General features: G+C 39.4%; 1 protein-coding gene across 1 annotated transcript in view; it reads left to right on the forward strand.

Moving 5' to 3' along the window:
* The first annotated feature begins 1,170 nt into the window (after positions 1–1,170).
* GRHL1 (grainyhead like transcription factor 1) overlaps positions 1,171–22,409 on the forward strand; it is a 75,960-nt gene continuing 54,721 nt past the window's right edge. Inside the window, exons 1-3 of the mRNA XM_070732972.1 lie at positions 1,171–1,423; positions 19,048–19,234; positions 22,036–22,106. Coding sequence (XP_070589073.1) covers positions 1,404–1,423; positions 19,048–19,234; positions 22,036–22,106 — 278 coding nt within the window. The 5' untranslated portion in view covers positions 1,171–1,403. The remainder of the gene's footprint in view (positions 1,424–19,047; positions 19,235–22,035; positions 22,107–22,409) is intronic.

The raw sequence follows: 22,409 nt of genomic DNA on the forward strand, positions 1-22,409 counted from the left end.
TGCATGTATATACCAGTGTGTATATATATAATTCAGCATAAACATGTGACACACACACATATACATACAAACACACACATATATGAAGTGGCAACAGCCATTGCGATCTCTGGAACATTTAAAATGTATTAAAAACTACTAAAATTAACTTAGCTTTCCTTAGTCCTCTACTAACTGGTCAGTGTTAAAATCCCCATTGAAGACAATTGATTTTATATGATGCTACTCACTGTGCTCATATATATACATACATACACACACAAAATTATTTGGAGGGGAAAAAGCCAATAATGTGACACAAAATAAACAACCTGAAATATGGATTCAGCAATGGAGGGAGTTTTATGCAAATAGTTGTGTGTGTGTGTGTGTGTACACACACACACACACACACACACGTCTCTGTGTGTGTGTGTGTACAAAATCTACAAAAACATATATATATATACACACATATATATACACACACACACAAACAAGTATTTGCATAAAGCTCCCTCCATTGCTGAATATCCATCTTTCAGGTTGTTTATTTTGTGTGGCATTACTATTGGCTTTCCCCCCCTCCGAATATTTTTTTTGTTGTTTTATCCAGAATATAGATTTTAGACGCCCTTCTTCGAGACATTTGAGCCGCGTTTCAAAGACGCCTCCGTCAAAAAGGCAGCAAGTAGGAATTTAAATATAAAATAGAAATGGGTCCGCATTCTCCACAAAAAGTGAAATCGGGGAATAGGCTCGGATTCAGTTCCGGCAATAGACGGACGCAGAAAACCCCCCTCAGTGACACACTTAAAATACGCTTTAAAATCCTCATTCCGATCTGGCGTCTCTCAACCACAGAAACGCAACCGCGGCGTCTCTCTCTCAACTCCGCAGGGAAGGGAGTGCGGGGCGAGTTCACATAATTATTCGGCCCTTTCTTCTGCTTTGACAGCCCCGAAGAGGTTCGAGGGGGAGCCCGAGAAGCTGAGTCACAACAACGCTTAACGCTGACAGAAAACAAGGCGCTCCTCCACCGGCGAAGCGCCAACGGGGAATAACACCTCAAACCCCCGAACGTTCCATTTTAGAACGCGGCAATCCCGCCCCTCTCCCGCCCCTAAACCTCCAATCGGGCGTGCCGCTGGGGCGTCGCTCCGCCACCGTTCCCTCCCACCGGGCCTTCCCGGAGCCAATGGGAAGCGGGGCGCCGCCGCGAATCCACCTGCGACTCCCGGGCGCTCACCTGAGCGAGCGAGAAAAGCCGACAAAACCCGTTTTGCGCGGCGAGCTGCCGGTGCGGATCCTTTTTGCCTCGCGCTGCTCTTCTTCATTATTCCCCCCTCCCTCTTTAAAAACTCGCGGCGAGGATTCCCGTCCCAACCAGCCGGGCCAGTTCTGCCACCCACTGACTGCCAGACATGACACAAGAATACGACAAGTAAGTGAGCGAGCTGGGTAGACGGGAAAGAGATGGGGGGGAAGGAGGGGAGTCCCGGCAGGTTCGACCGGTGCGCCTACCCCTAACCCGCCCCTCTCCTCCCGTGGGATTTCGGCTCACCTTTTTTTTTTTGCCCGATCTACTATTGCGGATCGTAACGGTGGAAGGGGGCGAAGGCGATCGGAGGTTTCTGGGGAGGGGGGGACAGAAGGGGATCGAGCAGCCGCGCCGGATCCTCCACTTTTGCCCCGTCTCTGGTTAAGATTCAGCCTAGGCAAAAACTATACGTTTTAAAAAAAAAGAGAGGCCGAGTCGATCCGGGATTAAGTGTGCGCGAGTTTACAGGCGAAACAGATGGGATCCCCGAAGTTTCCAATGATTTTGTGTGGAGGTGAAGCCGAGGCTTGGCGCAGGTGCCGTGTATCTTGCGACACCTGCCCGGGTTCGTTGTCCCGGCTCCATTTTATTTTTATTTTAATACACACGACCTACCCACACACGCCCCGCGCGTTTGCCTCTCCCAAATATTTCCAGGGACGGCTGGGTAAAGCGCGATCGATTCCCTTCGCGGCTCGTTTCCCAAAGGGATCGGGTCGCGTGGCTTTCGTCCCTTAGAACTAGGGGTCTTTCCTCAACGTCGGGTGGCGAGTCCCAAAATCACATAGACGTCGGGTGAAACTTGACCTGGATTATTGAGATCCTCTGAGAGCGCCCGTCGGAGCGGTTCCCACGGGGCGAGCGATTGAGCGATCGAAATTGGAAGGCGAGAGTCAGCGAGATCTATTCCTGCCCGGCAGGGTCGCGCGTGTAAGAGATTGCCGGCTGAACAAGTGGGATGTGTGTGAGCGTGTATTACGTGTATGTTGTTGATATTCGTCCACCTGATCATTGTTATGATTCTTGATGAACCTATCTTTTCTTTTTTATGTACACTGAGAGCATATGCACCAAAGACAAATTCCTTGTGTGTACAATCACACTTGGCCAATAAAGAATTCTATTCTATTCCATTCCATTCCATTCTAATTCTATTCTGTAATGTAATTCTTTTCTGTAATTCTATTCTATTCTGCATTCTATTCTATTCTATTCTTTAAAAATAATCCAGCTAAGGATACACACTCCTGTCCATCTTGAGGTCCAACAAGGAAGAGAGTCTTTCATGGAACCCTATGGGGGGAAACAGGTGTTCAACTTTGGCTTAGATCCAGATTGAATTTGCGAAACCAATTTGAAGGCACTGCCTTGGGGACAGTGTCTCCCCCAAGGCAGAAGGAACAGCAGGAAGGCTTGGAAACGAAGTGGCCTTCTTTTGATTCTCTTGTCTTTGAATGTCCTGGATCGGGAGTCTCCAACCTTGGCCAACGTTAAGTCTGGTGGACGTCAACTCCCAGAATTCCCCAGCCCAGCTTTGCTTTGTTGACTGGGGAATTCTTGGAGCTGAAGTCCGCCAGGCTTAACATTGGCCAAGGTTGGAGACCCCTGTTTGGATTGGCCAAAGCAGTCTATTTGCTGTGGATTTGGGATTTTTGGTGGCTCTTTCCACTTGAAGTCATGACTTCAGAAGAGCCTGTCTTTGAAAGTTGACACCATGCTGAGTGGTTTGTCATCCTCCCCTCCCCCCCTCCATCTTCTCCAACACTGCCTCTTTAAATGTGGAGTGTGATGAATAATCACTTGTCTCTCAGGAGGAGCTTAAGGTCTCCACCTTCCAAAAAGGAGGTGGGGGAAATAATGTCCATTTGGAGGTGGCTCCAGTACAAGCTTTCTCTTTGCCCAGGGCTGTCCCTTTGACTGATTTAACTAGTGTAGAAACTTAATGAAGGGCTGTACATATATTTTCTCCTTCTTTGAAGATGTGGACAAGGGCTGGGCAATGAGAGAGCTGCCTTAACTGGGGCATCATTATTTTGGCGTTAATTGCTTTGAATGCTGTTGATTTAAGATTTTTGCTGAGCTTTGAGACTGAGGTTCCAGTAGGCCCTGATGTGCAGGCTTATTCAGTGGATATCAAAGAGCCACCTCTTAATGCCTTGTTGAAGAAGGGGGAAAAAAAAACACTAATGGATTTTTATGAAAGTCACTCTCTAGGAAAGGTGGATTTGTCCAGGTAATTTGCTCTTTTTGTAGACATTTTTAAAATGACCTCATACATGCGTACATATAAAGTGATAAGTAATCTCATCTAGTCAGGATTTTATCTTTTTTGTGTGATGACTCTGATGTGTCTCTTTTCAAGTGTTTGTGCCTTTATTACCTGTGATAAAAGAATGGCTATGTATGTTCGGAGATTATGTTTTTGGACTGTGATTGCATGCAAAGTAGACTTAAGAGCCCCTTTAATAATACTTTTGCTTGGTTTCTAGCTAGTGTATGGTGAGATAACAGTTTTAAATTTTTTTAAAAAAATTGGAAAAAAGTTTATTAAATGTATAAACATTAAAAAAAATAGTACATGATCTTTTAACTTCTGTTATGTACTCGTTTACCTTAATATTGTATTGTACAATGTCTTGAGTCAGACAAACATATATAGAAAGGAAACAAAGAAAAAAACAGATAGAAATAATAGAAGGAAAGAGAAAGAAACATAGAGACATATACACATATAACCCACCCACCCCGAGCTGTCTATGTAGACAGCTCTTTCTCTTATGTCATTCTACGGCGGTTAGTACCAATGGTTGTTTTTCGTTTTGATGTGAAACCTTTTGAGTTGTAATATGCATTTTAAAATTTAAATTATGTGTTCCATGATAAAGGTAGAAGGCTACCTTTTCTTGGAAGGGAACATCATTAAGGGCAGGTGTATCGCTTGCCTTGGCTCTGGGGACAGAACACTGCTGCAGATAGAATGCTGTCATTCTTTGGGCCCCCAAATTCTAAATCTAATTTGATGCTTCAATAGCCACCTGGCCATGCAAGAATCTTTAGAGTGTATTGCAGCACCAAAATTGCATCTGTATGGATGTTGGCATCCTCTCATCTTCCTACTTTGTAAGGCGAACTTTACTCAGCTGTCCATGCAAAGCGTATGTCTGTCTCTCTTTGTCAGAGGACCTTTAGTTGCATTCAGTTATATGTGTCTATATGCCATCATGCAGGGCTCTTGAGAATTGAGGAGAGACACTGTAAAAGCTTCTTCTTCTATCTAGTGCAATGTTGCCTGGTAATATGGATAACACAACTTATGGTAAGAGCAAATTTTATATCTAGAATTGTGAGATTCCTGTAGATTTAGTTAAGACAAGGTACCTGTTTCCATTTGGTACTATACAGTAGTTTTACTCAACCATACCTAAAATGGCTCCTATTGTGACTGTGTATGGTTTACCAATAAAGGAGAATATTTGTAATTCGGGGTTGAAATTGGGACTGCTTGGTGCTCTCTGAGCTTGGTTTTGGGGTTTTTTTGGCAGATGTTTCATTACCCAAACTAGGTAACATCCTCAGCACTAGTTTGTGTATTCTGCCAGAATACAACCGAGTTCAGGGTGTTTATGGTTTACTCTGTAGTTTGTAGGAATTGCTGAAGTCACCTCCAGTGATTTTTGTCTAAAACTAGAGTAGCTATGCTGAATCCTGGAATTAATTCTGTAATGACTGTATTTTCCAGTGATAGTAATTAAATCACTGGGAAAACGACTGTGCCCTAAAATTGTTAGACATTAGAGTGATATTGGAGCGTAAGAGAAGGAGAATATTTTCTATTAATCATACTTTTTAATAGTTGCCTTTAAGGGTGCTCTGTTTTCTTTGCTGAAAGACATAGCAGAGGAGACTTAACAGAATTCATGTATATTACACTAAGTTGTTTTTAAAGATCAAATCCAACCATGCTGTTTGTCAAGATTTAATAAGAGAGCACAATTTGTAAATGCCTCTTTCTCATATACACATATGCAGATCCAGTGTATTTAGATTTATTATTGCTGAAATACCACTTCTCTATGTAGTCGTTTTCCAAAGCAGAACTTAGAAACCGGTCCTGTGATTGCATGGTTATTTTTCAGTAGACGAGACAATCAAAGCTACCGTATTTGCTTTTTCAGGGTTTTGCAAATGTGACTTAATATATGTAATTCATTGTCTCTAAAATTATCAGAGATTGAGTTATCGAACCATTAAATTAAACAGTATTTTGTTTGGCAAACTCCTCTATATTTGGCTCTTTGTTCTCTCAACTTTTTAAAGTTTTTTTGTTCCCATTTAATATAAAACCTTGTCTGATTTCAAACAGTGTTCGTTGGGGGAGATTGAAGTTTCAAATGGCTATCTGCCATTATTTATATTTCCTGAGTGGCACTTGTTGCTTCCCCCAATGTTCGTGTTATAATATGTCTAATTTGCCCACCAAAGAGATAATTGATTGATGAGGTATCCATGTTGTGATTAGATGGATACATAAATTCACAGAGGAACTGTTAATCACCAATCAATAATCCTAATCCATACTCATTAGGTGGAAGGAAAAAATACTAGACAGCCAAAGTTAAATGGACATAATTGATAAGTGCATGAAACTTTGGTTTACTAAAACTTTTTGGTAGGCAAAGGAAGGAACAAGAATGTTCTGAGATTTTAATTGCACTAAGTTTTAAAAGAAAAAACCTTAAATATGTTTCTTCTTTGACTGTTCTAGCATTACAGAGCTCTGATCAAGGAGATATGGTCATTGATTCTTTTAGAATTGTTCCCTAAACAGCCATACAAGTCTTTAAACTTGTATTTAAAACTTCTGTCATTAAGATTTGAAGGAAACTCATTTGACGCTGTAAAACATGTTGAACCAAAGGTTCCCAACAGCTACAAAGCAGCTAACAATTTCAAAAAATGATTAGAAAAAGAAACATGTGTGAATTTAGTGTCCTTTCAAGAATACCAACCACATTTTGAACAAGATGGCTATCCTCTCCTTTCCCAGAACTCCAGATCCACCAGAAACCCCTGTCTTTCAACCTCCTCATGAGGAGGAACTGAATGGAGCATTTGTGGGCAATCTCAAGTCTTCCTCTTGTTCAAGGAGGAATTACGACAAGCCAGTCTATTTGCTGGCCTCTTCGTTCCACAGTAGTCACTGGCTCTGCTTTTACCAGAACTGTCCACAGTTCACTATGTCTTTCCCAAGAACATGGTGAACCATATTTCACTATGTCCTGGGAAAGACACAGTTCCGTATTCTGTATTTTCCAAAGAAAATTCTAACACTCTTATCATCTGAAGAACCTTTGTATTACTTTATCCCTGTAATGCATTACTGCTGTAATGTTTTGCTATCTTTTTTTTTTTCCTTTTTGGCAAATTATTCAAGCAGAAAACAAACTGGTACTTATGAAGTAATTACAAGCACAATAGAAGACTTATTTGCAGATCCTGCCAAATGCTTTTTAGTATTGTATGGCTAGTTCACTCTGCCAGGCGACTCCTCAGAACTTAAAACTTCACACAGGACAGCTGTCAAAAATGTACACATTTTGAGGGCTTTTTAGAAAACATGGTCTCATTTTTCCTAAAAGAACCTGCTGTTTTATTCAGAGATTGAGTTACTGGCAAACCCTGAGCTTTGTTGATAGCTCTACAGATAATTCTTTCTACAGTCCTTTTTAACAGAGCTAGCTTAGCTTTAAGGCATTTGAGGATTTTATTTGGGGATGATGCAATGAGAACGATGCAGAAAACATGTAGTTAGAGTTTGCCCTTTTTTATATATTAGCAATGGTATAATTTGGGGGTCTGCCAGTTGAGACCAAGTTACAGGGCCATTATTTTAGGAAAAAATACCACCTCATAAGGTCCCACTGCTACTAGGCCATTCTATAGCTGTGTCAAATATCATAACAATTTACCCAGGAATGAATAAGTATAATCCTTTTGATTCATTTATTAGGTTGTCTTTATCTAGTTTTGGGAATTGTGTGGAGAACAGATTATCTTTTCGGTCAGTGGCTCTCAACTTGTGGACCATGGACCCCTGGCGGCGGCGGGAGGTAGGGGGAGGCACAATGACATCACCTGTCATCAACTGTGAAGGCTTGAATAAATGTTATGGTTTAAATCTTGAGTTAAATCTTAGGGGTCTGTGGCAATGGTGGGTTCCTATTGGTGTGCTGTTCTGGTAGTGGTCTGCCATTTGTGTCATTCTGTCGCAATGGCTCCAGTCTGTGTTTGCTGGTCCCTGCATGCCGCCATTTTTTTAAAGTAATTTTTTTGTGATTTTTGGCTCTCTGAGGAAAATTCTGGGCATGCCCAGAAGCAAAATCGCACTGGGGACATGCATGTGTGAAATGTCACAATGTGCATGCAGCACATTGTAGAAAAAGGTAAACCCATTGTCCGTGGTCATAAAAGATATTTAAAGGGGGTCCGTGGTGAAAACCATTGCTTTAGGTCATATGATGCATAGCTGCTCCGAGTCCTCAGAGAGGGGCGGCATACAAATCTAATAAATAGTAATAATAATTATTATTATGAAATATTGAACTTGCAGAGTTTCACAAACTTTTAAATCACTACTGTAGGAAACCACTTAGCTGAACTCACATCTAAATCCTAACTCTAACTGAGGTGTTGGATTAAATTTGTTCCACCTTAAGCAAAAGTAGTTGGAAAAGAGGCAAAGGACTAAAACCCCCAAACACTACATTAAAACTGAGGAGGATTTGGATAGAATCTTCCCTAACCTTTTACAGTTCTTCCTAGCCTTCTAACAGCAGAAAAACACTGCATTCGTTTGTTAAATACCTTGCTGTGCTCTTCCATATGCTACACAGATTGTGCTTCATCTATTTTACTAAACTACAATCATCTATTTCACTAAACTACAATAGGAGCTGTTAGTACATTGTATATTCTTTCACCCCTTCAGGTTCATTAAACAAACCATATTCTGTCTATTGAGATTCTCAGTCATCCAGGTCACAGGTTCTCCCAAAAGTGCTTTTTCAAAAGGAAACTGGACGTTGTTGAAAGTCCAGTTGCATCTTGAAAAAGCACCTTTGGACATGTTTTGTTTAATTTAAACTATTAAACCAAGTAAGTGAATATCTGTACTCGCAGCCAATAGTAACTTTACAGATGGTACTGGACAATTCTTAAATCAAGACTTTGTACTTAAATATATATGCTGCTTGGTGGGACCCAGGGGAAGAGCCTTCTCTGTGGTGGCCCTGGCCCTCTGGAACCAACTCCCCCCAGAGATTAGAATTGCCCCCACCCTCCTTGCCTTTCGTAAGCTACCGGTACTTAAAACCCACCTCTGCCGCCAGGCATGGGGGAATTGAGATACTCTTTCCCCCTAGGCCCTTACAATTTTATGCATGGTATGTCTGTATGTATGTTTGGTTTTTATAATACAGTGTTCCCTCGATTTTCGCGGGGGATGCGTTCTGAGACCGCCCGCGAAAGTCGAATTTCCGCGAAGTAGATATGCGGAAGTAAATACACTATTTTTGGCTATGAACAGTATCCCAAGCCTCCCCTTAACACTTTAAACCCCTTAATTACAATTTCCCATTCCCTTAGCAACCATTTAGATTATTACTCACCATCTTTATTTATTAAAGTTTATTTTAAAAAATGTTTTTTAAAGGCAGACGAAAGTTTGGCAATGACATATGACGTCATCAGGCGGGAAAAACCATGGTACAGGGAAAAAAACCGCGAAGTATTTTTTAATTAATATTTTTTAAAAACCGTGGTATAGACGTTTCGCAAAGTTCGAACCCGCAAAAATCGAGGGAACACTGTAATGGGTTTTTAATTGTTCTTAGTATTGGATTATTATTGTATGCTGTCTTGTTATTGCTGTTAGCCGCCCCGAGTCTTCGGAGAGGGGCGGCATACAAATCCAATAAATAAATAAATAAATAAATAATAAATAAATATATATATGTATCAGATGTTTTTTGCTGAAATTTTAAAATTAAGGGAGACTAGGATGGCACCTTGTTCTGCCCTCATCAGCTAGCCAGGGTAATCCGACATAAAACACACACACACACACACATATATGGAGATGGATGACTTTTTTATTGAAGTTCTGTAGTTCGAATAATAAAACTATCCTTTACTGTTTGGACAGAATTAATCCTAAATTTATTTTTACACTGCAACAGCTCATATAGGAAGAGAGGCAACTTTGGACAGGGGCATAATCTTGACGCAACATCTACTAATCACTGGGTGGTTGTTATGTAGATGAGGGCAGCTTTAATCTGCTAAAGAAATCATGCATATTATTCATGACTCTTTGTCAGAGGATAAGGGAAGGAATTAAGTAGAAAGTGTTGCGCAGAACATCTCACACATTTGGGGAATCCTTGGTGACTGTACTGGCAGAGCTTCCAAATGACAGACCTCAAACAGCAACGGGGTAATCTAAACTGTTCCATTAAATATAGCAGAGCAACCCGTAAATGATGGGCGTGCCTTGACTTCTGAAGCAAGTAGAATTTTAGTTTGGCCATATCATAAATTAAGGATGAAACTAATCAGGCAAAGGAATCAGTAGAGAAAGAGGACGGAAAGCAACAACTACATTTACCCTGTGGAATCAAGATCTTCTTTGAATTGCTTACAACTGGTCAGTCCGACTGCTTAAAATATGCCCCTTTTCTACCCTACCCTTTCTGCCATTAGAGCAGTGGTTCTCAACCTTTCTAATGCTGGAACCCTTAATACAGTTCCTCATGTTGTGGTGACCCCCAACCATAAGTCTAACACCAATTCGCCCAACAGAGCTTTAAGCTGATTGGCAGGGATGTCAGAGGGACACGCCCACTGTAAATGCCCGATTGGTCGGATTGTAAAAATATGTTCCAAGGCGCGAAAATAGAGGTTTTAGTTCCTAACACCGTAGGAAATTTATCTTTTCCTATGGTCTTAGGCGACCCCTGTGAAATGATCGTTCGACCCCCAAAGGGGTCCTGACCCCCAGGTTGAGAACCACTGCGTTAGAGAAACCCTGTTCTTGGTGATGCCAGTCTAATTTCAGCCCACAAAGACACAATTTCAGTATATTTGACGTGACTCATAAAACAAATAGATGTCCGGACAGCATGATGTAGTAGAAAGGAGAATGGATAATGTTATTGTCCCACGTAATAAAGAATTCTGAGCTATGCTAATCTAAAGGAGAATTTCATTCATTTCATTTCATTTTATTGGATTTGTATGCCGCCCCTCTCCGTAGACTCGGGGCGGCTAACAACAGTGTTAAAAACAACATGCGACAATCCAATACTAAAGAAGCTAAAAACCCTTATTTTAAAACCAATCATACATACAAACGTGCCATACATAAATTGTGGAAGCCTAGGGGGAAAGAATATCTTAATTCCCCCATGCCTGACGACAGAGGTGGGTTTTAAGAAGCTTGCAAAAGGCAAGAAGGGTGGGGGCTATTCTAATCTCTGGGGGGAGTTGAATCCAGAGGGCAGGGGCCGCCACAGAGAAGGCTCTTCCCCTGGGTCCCGCCAAACGACATTGTTTAGTTGATGGGACCCGGAGAAGGCCAACTCTGTGGGACCTAAAAAGTGATTTGGAATACACATTGCACCTGTCAGCAGCTACAGTACTAAAACTGTCTTTTTCCAGTGGCACACAATGGCAGACATACAGTCCCAGGAAAATATGCTTTTGATTTAAGGAAACGCTGACAGGCCTAACATGCACGCCCACACACATTCCAAGTCACACTTCAAAGCCAGATCTCTGCATAATCCGACTAGGATTTTAAAAGGAACCACTAGAACTTAGATTTGTCATCATTGTATCAAATGTTAGGTACTTTAGGACTTTTAAAACATGGGGTTTTGAAGTCAGTACTGTAATTGTTCACAACTAAATGGACTGAATAAAACATCTCAGGTCTTTCAAGAGCATTAGCCTGTTCTCGACGTTACCTGTGGATTTTTAATAGGGCAATTCCTATTTCAGAAGAACATACAGATAGTAAATCAGGTGAATGTGGGGAAAAAATATATTGCTTGACAGGCATTATTTGGACTTTCAGGAATGGTGATAAATCCCAAAGGCTGTATACCTTTCACCAGGTTATATAATTTGGCTTAATCCATCTGCCAGTGATTTAAGATACTATTTAATCCATTGTTTCATTTGGGATTTGCTGAAATAGAATAGTAAATATTACACCGTGCCTCAGTTTTTTAGATATCTCTGCTGAGAATTTTCATGAAAATACTATGTAAGTAGCATGGGAGAAAAGTATACCCTGTGTGAAATCCCACACAATTGCCCTATGGATAGTGAAGGGCCACAATTTTTTTTACTACCACACTGTGGATATGGCTTATTTTATACGTGTGTCTTGATGGCCATGTGACTGGGTGGGAGTGGCTTGTCAACCATGTGACTGGGTAGGAGTGGCCTGCCAGCCATGTGACCAGGTGGGAGTGGCTTGACAATCATGTGACTGGGGGGGTGGCTTAAATATAATGTGACTAGCTTAAAGGTGGCCAACTTGACATCACTCACTTCAAGGGTTTGAGCTAAGGTGCCTGGCCTCTCCTCACCTCAAAGAGATACAAGATATTTACTATTACTGAACATCCAAAATATACTATTTAATCCTATATGTATTTATATCATATGTATACATATGTATTATACACTCAAAAATATGCATTATCTACTATATGTAAGCTCCATTTTTGCTACCCCCACCGTATTCCCCCTCCCCCATGTGGGGAGCACCCCATGACTGCCTATGGAGCAGTGACGACTACAACTGGCTTCCACTCCTAGATAATTCAGCAATTCATCAATAAATTCTATCCAATAGATTGAAAACTTTGGAGAAATCTAGGCGATTTTCTGGCCTTTGCTAACACAAATTATAGCCTGGAGTAAATGAAACAGTTTCTGTTCTATAATCTGAACGTTTGAATGATAGAATTGGAAAGGACTTCAGAGGTTGTTTTATTCTGCCTCACTGCTGAAGCACTTTTTACAAAGGATTGCTCAACTGTTTCTGTAAAAGAGAATACAGTAATCCCTCGCTACTTCGCGGTTCATCTTTTGCGGATTCGCTACTTTACGGGTTTTCAAAGGGGGCTTAAATCCATTAAATCCATTGAAAATTTTAAATCCATTAAAAATTCATAAAATTCTTCTACAGTACTACTGTACTTTATTTAAAGACACTGGTAGGATATCACATGTAGTTCCAGCTGAGAAACATTATAGAATGACTGTTTAATGCAAAGGGTGGGTTTTAAAAGTCCAAATACTTGTTAAATACATAAAAAACCTATCTTTCCTCTACTTCTACCGCCTTCTGCCGCACGAATCCCAGCGACCGGTTCGGTCCCACAGAATTGGCCTTCTCCAGGTCCCGTCGACTAAACAATGTCGTCCGGCGGGACCCAGGGGAAGAGCCTTCTCTGTGGCGGCTCCGACCCTCTAGAATCAGCTCCCCCCTGATATTAGGATTGCCCCCACCCTCCTTGCCTTTCGCAAACTTCTTAAAACCCACCTCTGCCGTCAGGCATGGGGGAACTGAAACATCTCCCCCTTGCCCATGTTGTTCTGGTGTTAGATTGATTGTGTGCTTGTTTTTTAATATTCTGGGGTTGTTTTTTATGAATTTTTTAGCTTAACATTGTAATTGGATTGGTGGGTATTGGATTTGTTATTATGTATTGTTTTTACCTTGTTGTGAGCCGCCCCGAGTTTGCAGAGAGGGGCGGCATATAAATCCAATAAATCTAATCTAATCTAATCTAATCTACTTCATGGAAATTCATTTTTCACGGGTGGTCTTGGAACGCATCCCCGCGAAAAACGAGGGATTACCGTATACCAGTCCATGAAAAGGGATGTTCTTCTGGCTGACTGCTTTTAGCAGCTGGAAACTCCCTTGATATCTAGTCTGAATCTGTGTGGTTCAAGCCATTGGTTCCGATCGTTGCTGCCAAGTCAACAATTCTACTTCTTCCTCAGTATAACAGTCAAAAATCTACAGTCATACCTTCCCTCAATTTTCTCTTCTTCAAGCAAGCCTATGTATTTCTTTGCAGAACTTGATTTCCTCTCCTCTCACAATTTTGATTGCCCTGTTCTGAATCCCCTCGTTTATTGATGTCCTTTTTAAAGACAGCAGTGCCAAGGACAAAATGCTATTCCAACGTTATCTAAGCAAAGCAGAGCAGATTGGGACAATTTCTTCCTGTGCTCTGTGTTCTGCTTCTGGACTCTGTGTTAATGAAGTCCAAAATAGCATTCACTCTCTTCACAACTTCATTGCAACTATCGGCTCAGGTTCAACTTATGATCTTTTACAGAACATGCAGGTATTTTTCAAAAATACTACTACCAAGCCAGGTACTCCTCATCCTAGACTTATACTCTTTCTTTTCACTCCCTAGCTTTAGGAATCTCCCAATTAAATTTTGTCTTGTTTGTTTTGGCCCATTGTTCAAGTGTGACTAGGTCTTTTCTTTTCCTCTTCTTAATTGTTCTACCTTTCTAGGTTGGGCCAACTGAATATTGGGTAATCATCTGGGTACACAAGTTGTTAATACAAAGTTTGGACAGCGTGGGCCTTGTGGTATTCCTCTTGATATTATTTTATTTTATTTATTTTATTTTATTATTTTATTATTATTTATTTTATTTTATTTTATTTTACTTTATTTTACTTTATTTTATTTTATTTATTTTATTTTATTTTATAATTTAATTTTATTTTATTTGATGTGATGTGATGTGATGTGATGTGATTTTATTTTATTTCATTTCATTTCATTTCATTTCATTTCATTTCATTTCATTTCATTTTATTTTATTTTATTTTATTTTATTTTATTTTATTTTTTTATTGATGATTTGATTTGATTTGATTTGATTTATATGCCACTCATTCCGAAACGGACTCAGAGAGGCTAACAAGTAGGATAAACACAACACTAAAATAAAATCAAAATACACAATAAAATCAGTAATATAATAAAACAATAGAACAATATCCTAAAAAGAACCGTATATACACAGCAGTCAATCTAATTCCAGAGTTATTACTCTACAAGTTGATCTAGACTCCAGTATGAATAGTTTGTGGAAATGGTTATTCGGTGAATTATGAAACCAACAATTATATCATCTGAGCCACATTTTAGCCTTGGTTGAACGTGTATAATTTTAGAAAAATTGTGTATGCGTGTGTGTGGGTACATACACATACAGTTTATATAGTAGAAAATGTATATTTTTGTATGCCTGTGTGTAATTTGTATGTACACATATGGCATATATACATAGAATTAAATAGTATATTTTGGATGTTCAGTAATAGTAAATAGATAGGGAAATTGTATCTCTTTGAGGCAAGGAGAGGTCAGGCACCCTAACCCAAACCCTTGACGTGAGTGACGTCAAGTTGGCCACCTTTAAGCCAGTCACATGACCTTTAAGCCACCCCCCAGTCACATGATCATCAAGCCACTCCCACTTGGTCACATGGCCGGCAAGCCACATCCACAAAATAATCTACCCCCACAGTGTGGTAATAAAAATTTTTAGCCCTTCACTGGATATCCATTTTCCCCAGTTAAGTGGCATTTAGATATTTGGGGACTATTGGTTTGGTATTGTGGAAATTATAGGTCCCAAAATCAGTATTTGACAAAAAAAGGTTGTCCTTTGTAGGTTTCTGCTACTGTTGCTTCAAGGAATAATAGTATCTTATGGTTTACATAATAGTATCTTATGGCTTCCAGTATGAAGCAAAACTCTTGATTCTGTCTTAAATGTCAAGGACAAACTGTGTTTTAACTGGTTTAAAACCAGCTCAAACAGCATTATCTCATCTATAGGGACAAAGCCGATATTGGATAAACAGCATTTCAGAAATTACCTTTTAAAAAATGTGTTGAATATTTTTTAACACATTTACTAGGCCAAATAAAGCCTTTTAGATAATGGGCATTACTGTACACTGTGAAAGTTTTCTTCTACGCACATTTATTTGTTTGTTTATTTAATTTCTATAGCCACCCAACTTAACCAACTTGATTCTGGAGAACTATAGAAATCAAATAAATAGATATGTAAGTGTATGTGCTGAAATAAGAAATAGACAGACCAGTGAGTTTAACCTATCCGAATCACCAGAAATGGAAAGGCTTTACTTGAATTGGACCTGAAATGTGGATTTTGAGGGGGGAAATGGTCACATAGGTGTTGCCTTTCACACTGCTTTTGACACAGGTTGAATTGACAGGAGTAAGATTGTTGGGTAGATGGGATTTTGAATGTATCCAGCACAGGTGAGGCTACAGGTAGTGTTTATTTATTTATTTATTTATTGATTGATTGATTGATTGATTTGATTTGTATGCCGCCCCTCTCCGTAGACTCAGGGCGGCTTGCAACAACAATAGAAAACAGTTCATAACAAATCTAATAATTTTAACGATTAAAAAAAAAGAAAACATTAAAATCCCCGTTATTAAAGCATGCATACACACAGACATACTATACTTAAATTGTATAGGCCCGGGGGGGATGACTCAATTCCCCCATGCCTGATGGCAAAGGTGGGTTTTAAGGAGTTTAGGAAAGGCAGGGAGGGTGGGGGCAGTTCTAATCTCCGGGGGGAGCTGGTTCCAGAGAGTCGGGGCTGCCACAGAGAAGGCTCTTCCCTTGGGGCCCGCAAAATGACATTGTTTAGTCGACGGGACCCGGAGAAGGCCAACTCTGTGGGACCTAATCGGTCGCTGGGATTCGTGCGGCAGAAAACGGTCCCGGAGATATTCTGGTCCAATGCCATGAAGGACTTTATAGGTCATAACCAACACTTTGAATTGTGACCGGAAACTGATTGGCAACCAATGCAGACTGCGGAGTGTTGAAATGCTGTATTCTAGCTCAAGGGTCCCCAACCTTGGCAGTCCATGGCATGCCCCCAATCGATCCACAGAAACAAGCAAAGGCCCATCTGTGGGATGCAGGCACCATGCAAACCTACATCCCCTCCGGTCTGCAGAAAAACCTTTCTCCATGGAAACGGTTCCTGGTGCCCCAAAGGTTGAGGGCCTCTCTTCTAGGTTTACTAGATGAGAGAAAGCTTGGAGACTCTATCCAAAACACAGAAATCAAGTTGATATTTTTAAAACAGAAGTTTGTGTGTTTGCCTTTTTCTTTTCAAGTTCGCATTACTTGTTTTACCACAATTAACTCTTCTGAAGCTTTTTCTATAAATACGTTGCCTTTAAGGTGTAAACTTAATGGAAGGTAACAATTTATTGTAAAAACGAATGTCTCTTACATATTACATTCCAGCTAGGTTTTATACCTGTTATCTACCTGTAGCTCAAACCCTCAGGCATGACTAGGAGGACTCTTGACTAATTATCTGATTTGATGTCAGGCAGATACCAGCAGGTCCTTACATCCTTAAATCACATAATAAATCTCTTTAAGTTAGAGGTGGGCAGGCAGGGTGCTCGAGCTGTCTGTCTTTCTTATTTGGATACAGTATTTATTTGTTTGTTTGTTTGTTTGTCTATCTACCTATCTACCTATCTACCTACCTATCTACCTACCTACCTATCTATCTATCTATCTATCTATCTATCTATCTATCTATCTATCTATCTATCTATCTATTTATTAGATTTGTATGCCGCCCCTCTCCGAAGACTCGGGGCAGCTAACAACAATAAAAAGACAATGTAAACAAATCTAATATTAAAAATAATCTAAAAAACCCCAATTTAAAGAACCACTCATACATACAAGCATGCCATGTATAAATTCTATAAGCCTAGGGGGAAGGGAAAATTTCAATTCCCCCATCCCTGACGACAGAGGTGGGTTTTAAGGAGCTTGCGAAAGGCAAGGAGGGTGGGGGCAACTCTGATATCTGGGGGGAGCTGGTAAGCAGAACTCCTCCAGAAATTGTCACCAAATTTGAAATTTTAATAGGACAAAGTGGAAAATGATTGTTATACTAACTGCATCACATCTAAATAATGACATTACATTCTCTTTCCGTCATGGCCCAATCTGATATTCATTGGTGGCTCATTCCAAGACTAAATCAATTTTTGAGCTTAAAACATCTTTATAAATCTCTCCAATATTCTAAACTTTCTCCAAAATTTGACTGGCCAGACTGATAGGGTACAAATAAGCAATCAGGAAACAATAAATATTAATATGAATTGTAAGTACACACAATCAACAAGTTACAGTCAGAGAGTCATAAGTGGGAGGAGATGGATGATAGGAACGATAGGAAGATTAAAAGTAATAGTACAGTAATGCAAACCAACAGTTTGACAGTGGTGAAGGAATTATTTGTTTAGCAGTGATGGTGTTCTGGAAAAAAAACTGTTCTTGTGTCTAGTTGTCTTGGTGTGCAGTGCTCTATAGCAGTGTTTCCCAACCTTGGCCACTTGAAGATATCTGGACTTCAACTCCCAGAATTCCCCAGCCAGCATTCGCTGGCTGGGGAATTCTGGGAGTTGAAGTCCAAATATCTTCAAGTGGCCAAGGTTGGGAAACACTGCTTTATAGCATCTCTTTGAGGGTAGGAGTTGGAACAAATTATGTCCAGGATGTGAGAGGTCTGTATTTTGACTCGTGCATTACACAGTTCCTCAATGGAAGGCAGGTTGGCAGCATTTGTTTGTTGCAGTTCTGATTATCCTCTGAAGTCTGTGTTTGTCTTGTGTTGCAGAACCAAGCCAGACAGTTATAGAAGTGCAGCTATTAATTTAATATGCAAGATATACACAGCTTACAAAATGTTGTCTTTATTTGTGTGCTTTGAATTGTGAATCAAGTCACCTATGCCAGTCAACAATGATGGGTCAGATAATGAGTACCCTTCAGATTGTCATCCGACATTTCATCCTAAGTCATAATGTGGTTTGTTTTGAGTAAGTTTGAATCTGACCATTATGGCTTAGTATGTAAGACTACTACTTGCAAGGGCAACAAGGGCGCTGTAGTCTGACACACACAACTTTAATGGGTGGTGGAAATACTTTATTTATTTATTATTTTTATTTATTTATTTTGTCCAATACACAATGAGGGTTTTAGTGGGTATATATCAATATACACATAATAAAATACATGATGAAGGTTATAGAGGAGATACTCATAGTAAAATATATCTAAGAAATAATAGAAAAGAAGATATAGGAATAGAATATATCAATGAAAGAATAGAAGAAGAGATATAGGAATAGAGGAAAGGTATATGAGATATAGGAGAGCAATAGGACAGGGGACGGAAGGCACTCTAGTGCACTTGTACTCGCTCCTTACTGACCTCTTAGGAATCTGGATAGGTCAACCATAGATAATCTAACGGTAAAGTGTTGGGGGTTTGGGGATGACACTATGGAGTCCGGTAATGAGTTCCACGCTTCGACAACTCGGTTACTGAAGTCATATTTTTTACAGTCAAGTTTGGAGCGGTTAATATTAAGTTTAAATCTGTTGTGTGCTCTTGTGTTGTTGTGGTTGAAGCTGAAGTAGTTGCCGACACGCAGGACGTTGCAGCATATGAAAGCATACTTTGCTTTCTGGATGCCAATCAAAGTTTGTGTTCAACTTCTTTCTAATTGTTCAATCTCTCTTTGTGTCTCAAGCAAAAGGCCTGTCTTGGTTCTTCAGAATGAAACCCTCTATTCCCAAAGGCGGCCATACACTAGTGAGGATGAAGCCTGGAAGTCCTTTCTTGAAAACCCCCTTACAGCAGCTACCAAAGCCATGATGAGCATCAACGGGGACGAAGACAGTGCAGCTGCTTTGGGCCTCTTGTACGACTACTATAAGGTAGCTCATGGGAGATTGGGACTGCTTGAATTAATTCACATTCTTCAGTAAACTATATGGGTTTCTGTCAGACTCATGTTACTATTACTATTAAGACCTAAATAGTTGAACACCACACTCTAGAGTGGGACGTGATTGGACAGGGACACCTTTACTGTTTCCTCCTTAGGGCTATCAGCCCAACACAAGTATGAGTACTGATTTCGCTTCAGAACTAATTGCCAGACTGAAGAGAGGTCTTGTGTGCTCACTTCAGCAGCACATATACAGTGATACCTTGTCTTACGAACTTAATTGGTTCCAGGACGAGGTTCGTAAGGTGAAAGGTTCATAAGACGAAACAATGTTTCCCATAGGAGATCAATGGAAAAGCGATTAATGCGTGCAAGCCCAAAATTCACCCCTTTTGCCAGGTGAAACGCCCCTGAGGCTCCCCTCCATGGGAAACCCCACCTCCAGATTTTGCGATGCTGCAGGGGAATCCCACCAGCGCGAAAACATGGACTTCGGCTGGCAACGGAAGTCCGGAGGCGGGGCATCCCAGCGGCAGTGGTGGATTGGTAAGGTGAAAATAGTTCAGAAGAAGAGGAAAAAAAAATCTTAAACCCCGGGTTCGTATCTCAAAAAGTTTGTATGACGAGGGGTTCGTAAAACGAGGTATCACTGTACTAAAATTGGTACAATACAGAGAGGTCTTTTAAAGTCATTTGTGGCTTTATTTCATTCTGGGTTTTTAAAAAAGATTTTTGTTTATTTTTTCTCCACATGCCACATATTTACAACACCATACACATGCCATAATAATACATCTAAACATCATTAATTGCTTTGGCTTCAATATTTACTATTAAAGTGAGCTATGAGATTGTCCCCGGTCAATATTATGAGTGATTAAATCTGATGAGTCTGTATATTTGGGGTTTTAACACTTTTTAGCAATCTATATTATTATTTAAAATAAATTAGATTTCTTTTATGTATTGTTGTATTTATAATATTGTACGCCACCCTGAGTCGCTGTAAGAAAGGTGGCATAGAAATCTAATAGATAGATAGATAGATAGATAGATAGATAGATAGATAGATAGATAGATAGATAGATTAGGTAGGTAGGTAGGTAGATAGATTAGATAGATAGATAGATAGATAGATAGATTAGATAGATAGATAGATAGATAGATAGATAGATAGATAGATAGATAGATAGATTAGATAGATAGATAGATTAGATAGATAGATAGATAGATAGATAGATAGATAGATAGATAGATTAGATAGGTAGGTAGGTAGATAGATTAGATAGATAGATAGATAGATGATAGATAGATAGATAGATAGATAGATAGATAGATAGATAGATAGATAGATAAAATTAATATCTGCCAGGCTATACTTTCATTATCTCTTCACTCTCCCCTTCTCACCTCCTCTCCCATCTACTTTCCTACACCTTCTCTCCCCCTTTTCCCCCACTTCTTTCTGCCACATCTCTCCTTCTTCTCTTTCTACCTCCTCTTCCTCCTTCTTAATTCTTCCCTGAGCGAAATATCTTTATTCTGCTAGCTTTTTACTATGACAGACTGGCTGTTTATTTCTTTCTTCCCTAATTTTGCCTAATCCATTATTATACTATTATTTTTCGATTTTCTATTGAAATTCATCTTAGGTGTATGTCATTTATCTAATGCTGGTCTATTTTCATAATCTGGATTGTCCATATTATTTCCATTTCTCCCCTTTTCCTTTATTCCTTTATTCTTGCGTATTTCCTTTTCTAAGTAAACTTCCTATCTTATTTCATATTGGTTTGGTCTGGTTAATTTTGTTTTACAGTATTTGTATATTAAATCAAAGCAGTGCATGTGCATGGTTATTATGTATAAGTATGATTATTATGCACATTGTTTCTGATGTGTCTTCTCTGTAAACTGCCAGGAATCCTTAGGGATTCAGTGATGGAGCTGTTATTGTCATCATCACCATCGTCATCATCATCATCTCACTATCATTATCATTTTTAATAGCCTAGGATCTGGAGTTTCAACACAGAATTCTTGAAATATATTCACCAACCTTCAAAATTCTGTGTTCTGATTATGATAGCCTTCCAAGGTGGCTTATGGTTGACTTCCAAGCACAGCCTATAGTTGAGTCTGTTTTTCTAGTGCTTCCTGATTCACGTAGGACTGCACACATACACACCTCTGTGATTTGCTAAGTTGTGCTTAAAGCGATTTTGTAAAACATTCTTGCCTTTTTCGACAAATACTCAGCTGCTTTAAGAGGGTGTTCCCACTGTCATTTATATGGTTTGTATTTAGCAGCCAAAAATGTGTGGATGCAAAGGTGTTGCTGATACAGCAGATTCCCATGCTGGAGGATACTGAGCTAACAAGCAAATTGCTTTGTAAAAAAAAAGTTGTTAAAGTACAAATAACTTACTGCATGTTTACGAAAGCTGTGATCATCAATTTTTTTAAGACTATAGAATTTCTACAATGTTTGTATCATGTCTTAAAAGCAAATGTTAAACTGAAATGGGAGATATAATAAATAGAATACCTTGGCCATAATCTCCTATTTGATTGATAAAGCAATTTTGAAGTTGTTAGCTTTGAAACAAGATTGATTGTTTTTAGCTGATATCTCCAAGCCCAATACTTACGCTTTTAAAATGTATTTGTGATACAGTGTATTAATATCCTAAAAAACTGTGCTTTGTTATTGTCCTTTTAATACTTTTTAGTGTTATTAAATACCTTTTAATAAAGTAATTACTGTAATACATTTTATATTCAAAGGTTCCTCGGGAAAGGAAAGGTCCTACAGTGAAACCAGATGTAGACCACTCTGATCAAGATCATGGGAAAAGGTTCAGTATTCAGTTTTGAAATACATATATATGCATGTTTAAGCCAGGATCTTTTTTAAAGAAAGGAATAAGTTTTAACTATATTGAGATCTGGCTTTTTTATAGTGAGTTGACACCGAGATTTTGTTTACCCTCAGCTGTTGATTAAATCAAAGTATCTTATCTTATACAAATTTGTTAGCTGCAATAATTGTGTTAGCATTTCACGCTGTTGTACGGCAAAAACAATCAAGTTATGGTTTAATTTGTGCAAGATATGAACTTAGTGAAAGACTTTTTCAAGTTGTTTAAAGCTTGAGTTTA

This window comes from Erythrolamprus reginae, chromosome 1 (assembly GCF_031021105.1).
Source record: "Erythrolamprus reginae isolate rEryReg1 chromosome 1, rEryReg1.hap1, whole genome shotgun sequence".
Lineage (NCBI taxonomy): Eukaryota > Metazoa > Chordata > Lepidosauria > Squamata > Dipsadidae > Erythrolamprus > Erythrolamprus reginae.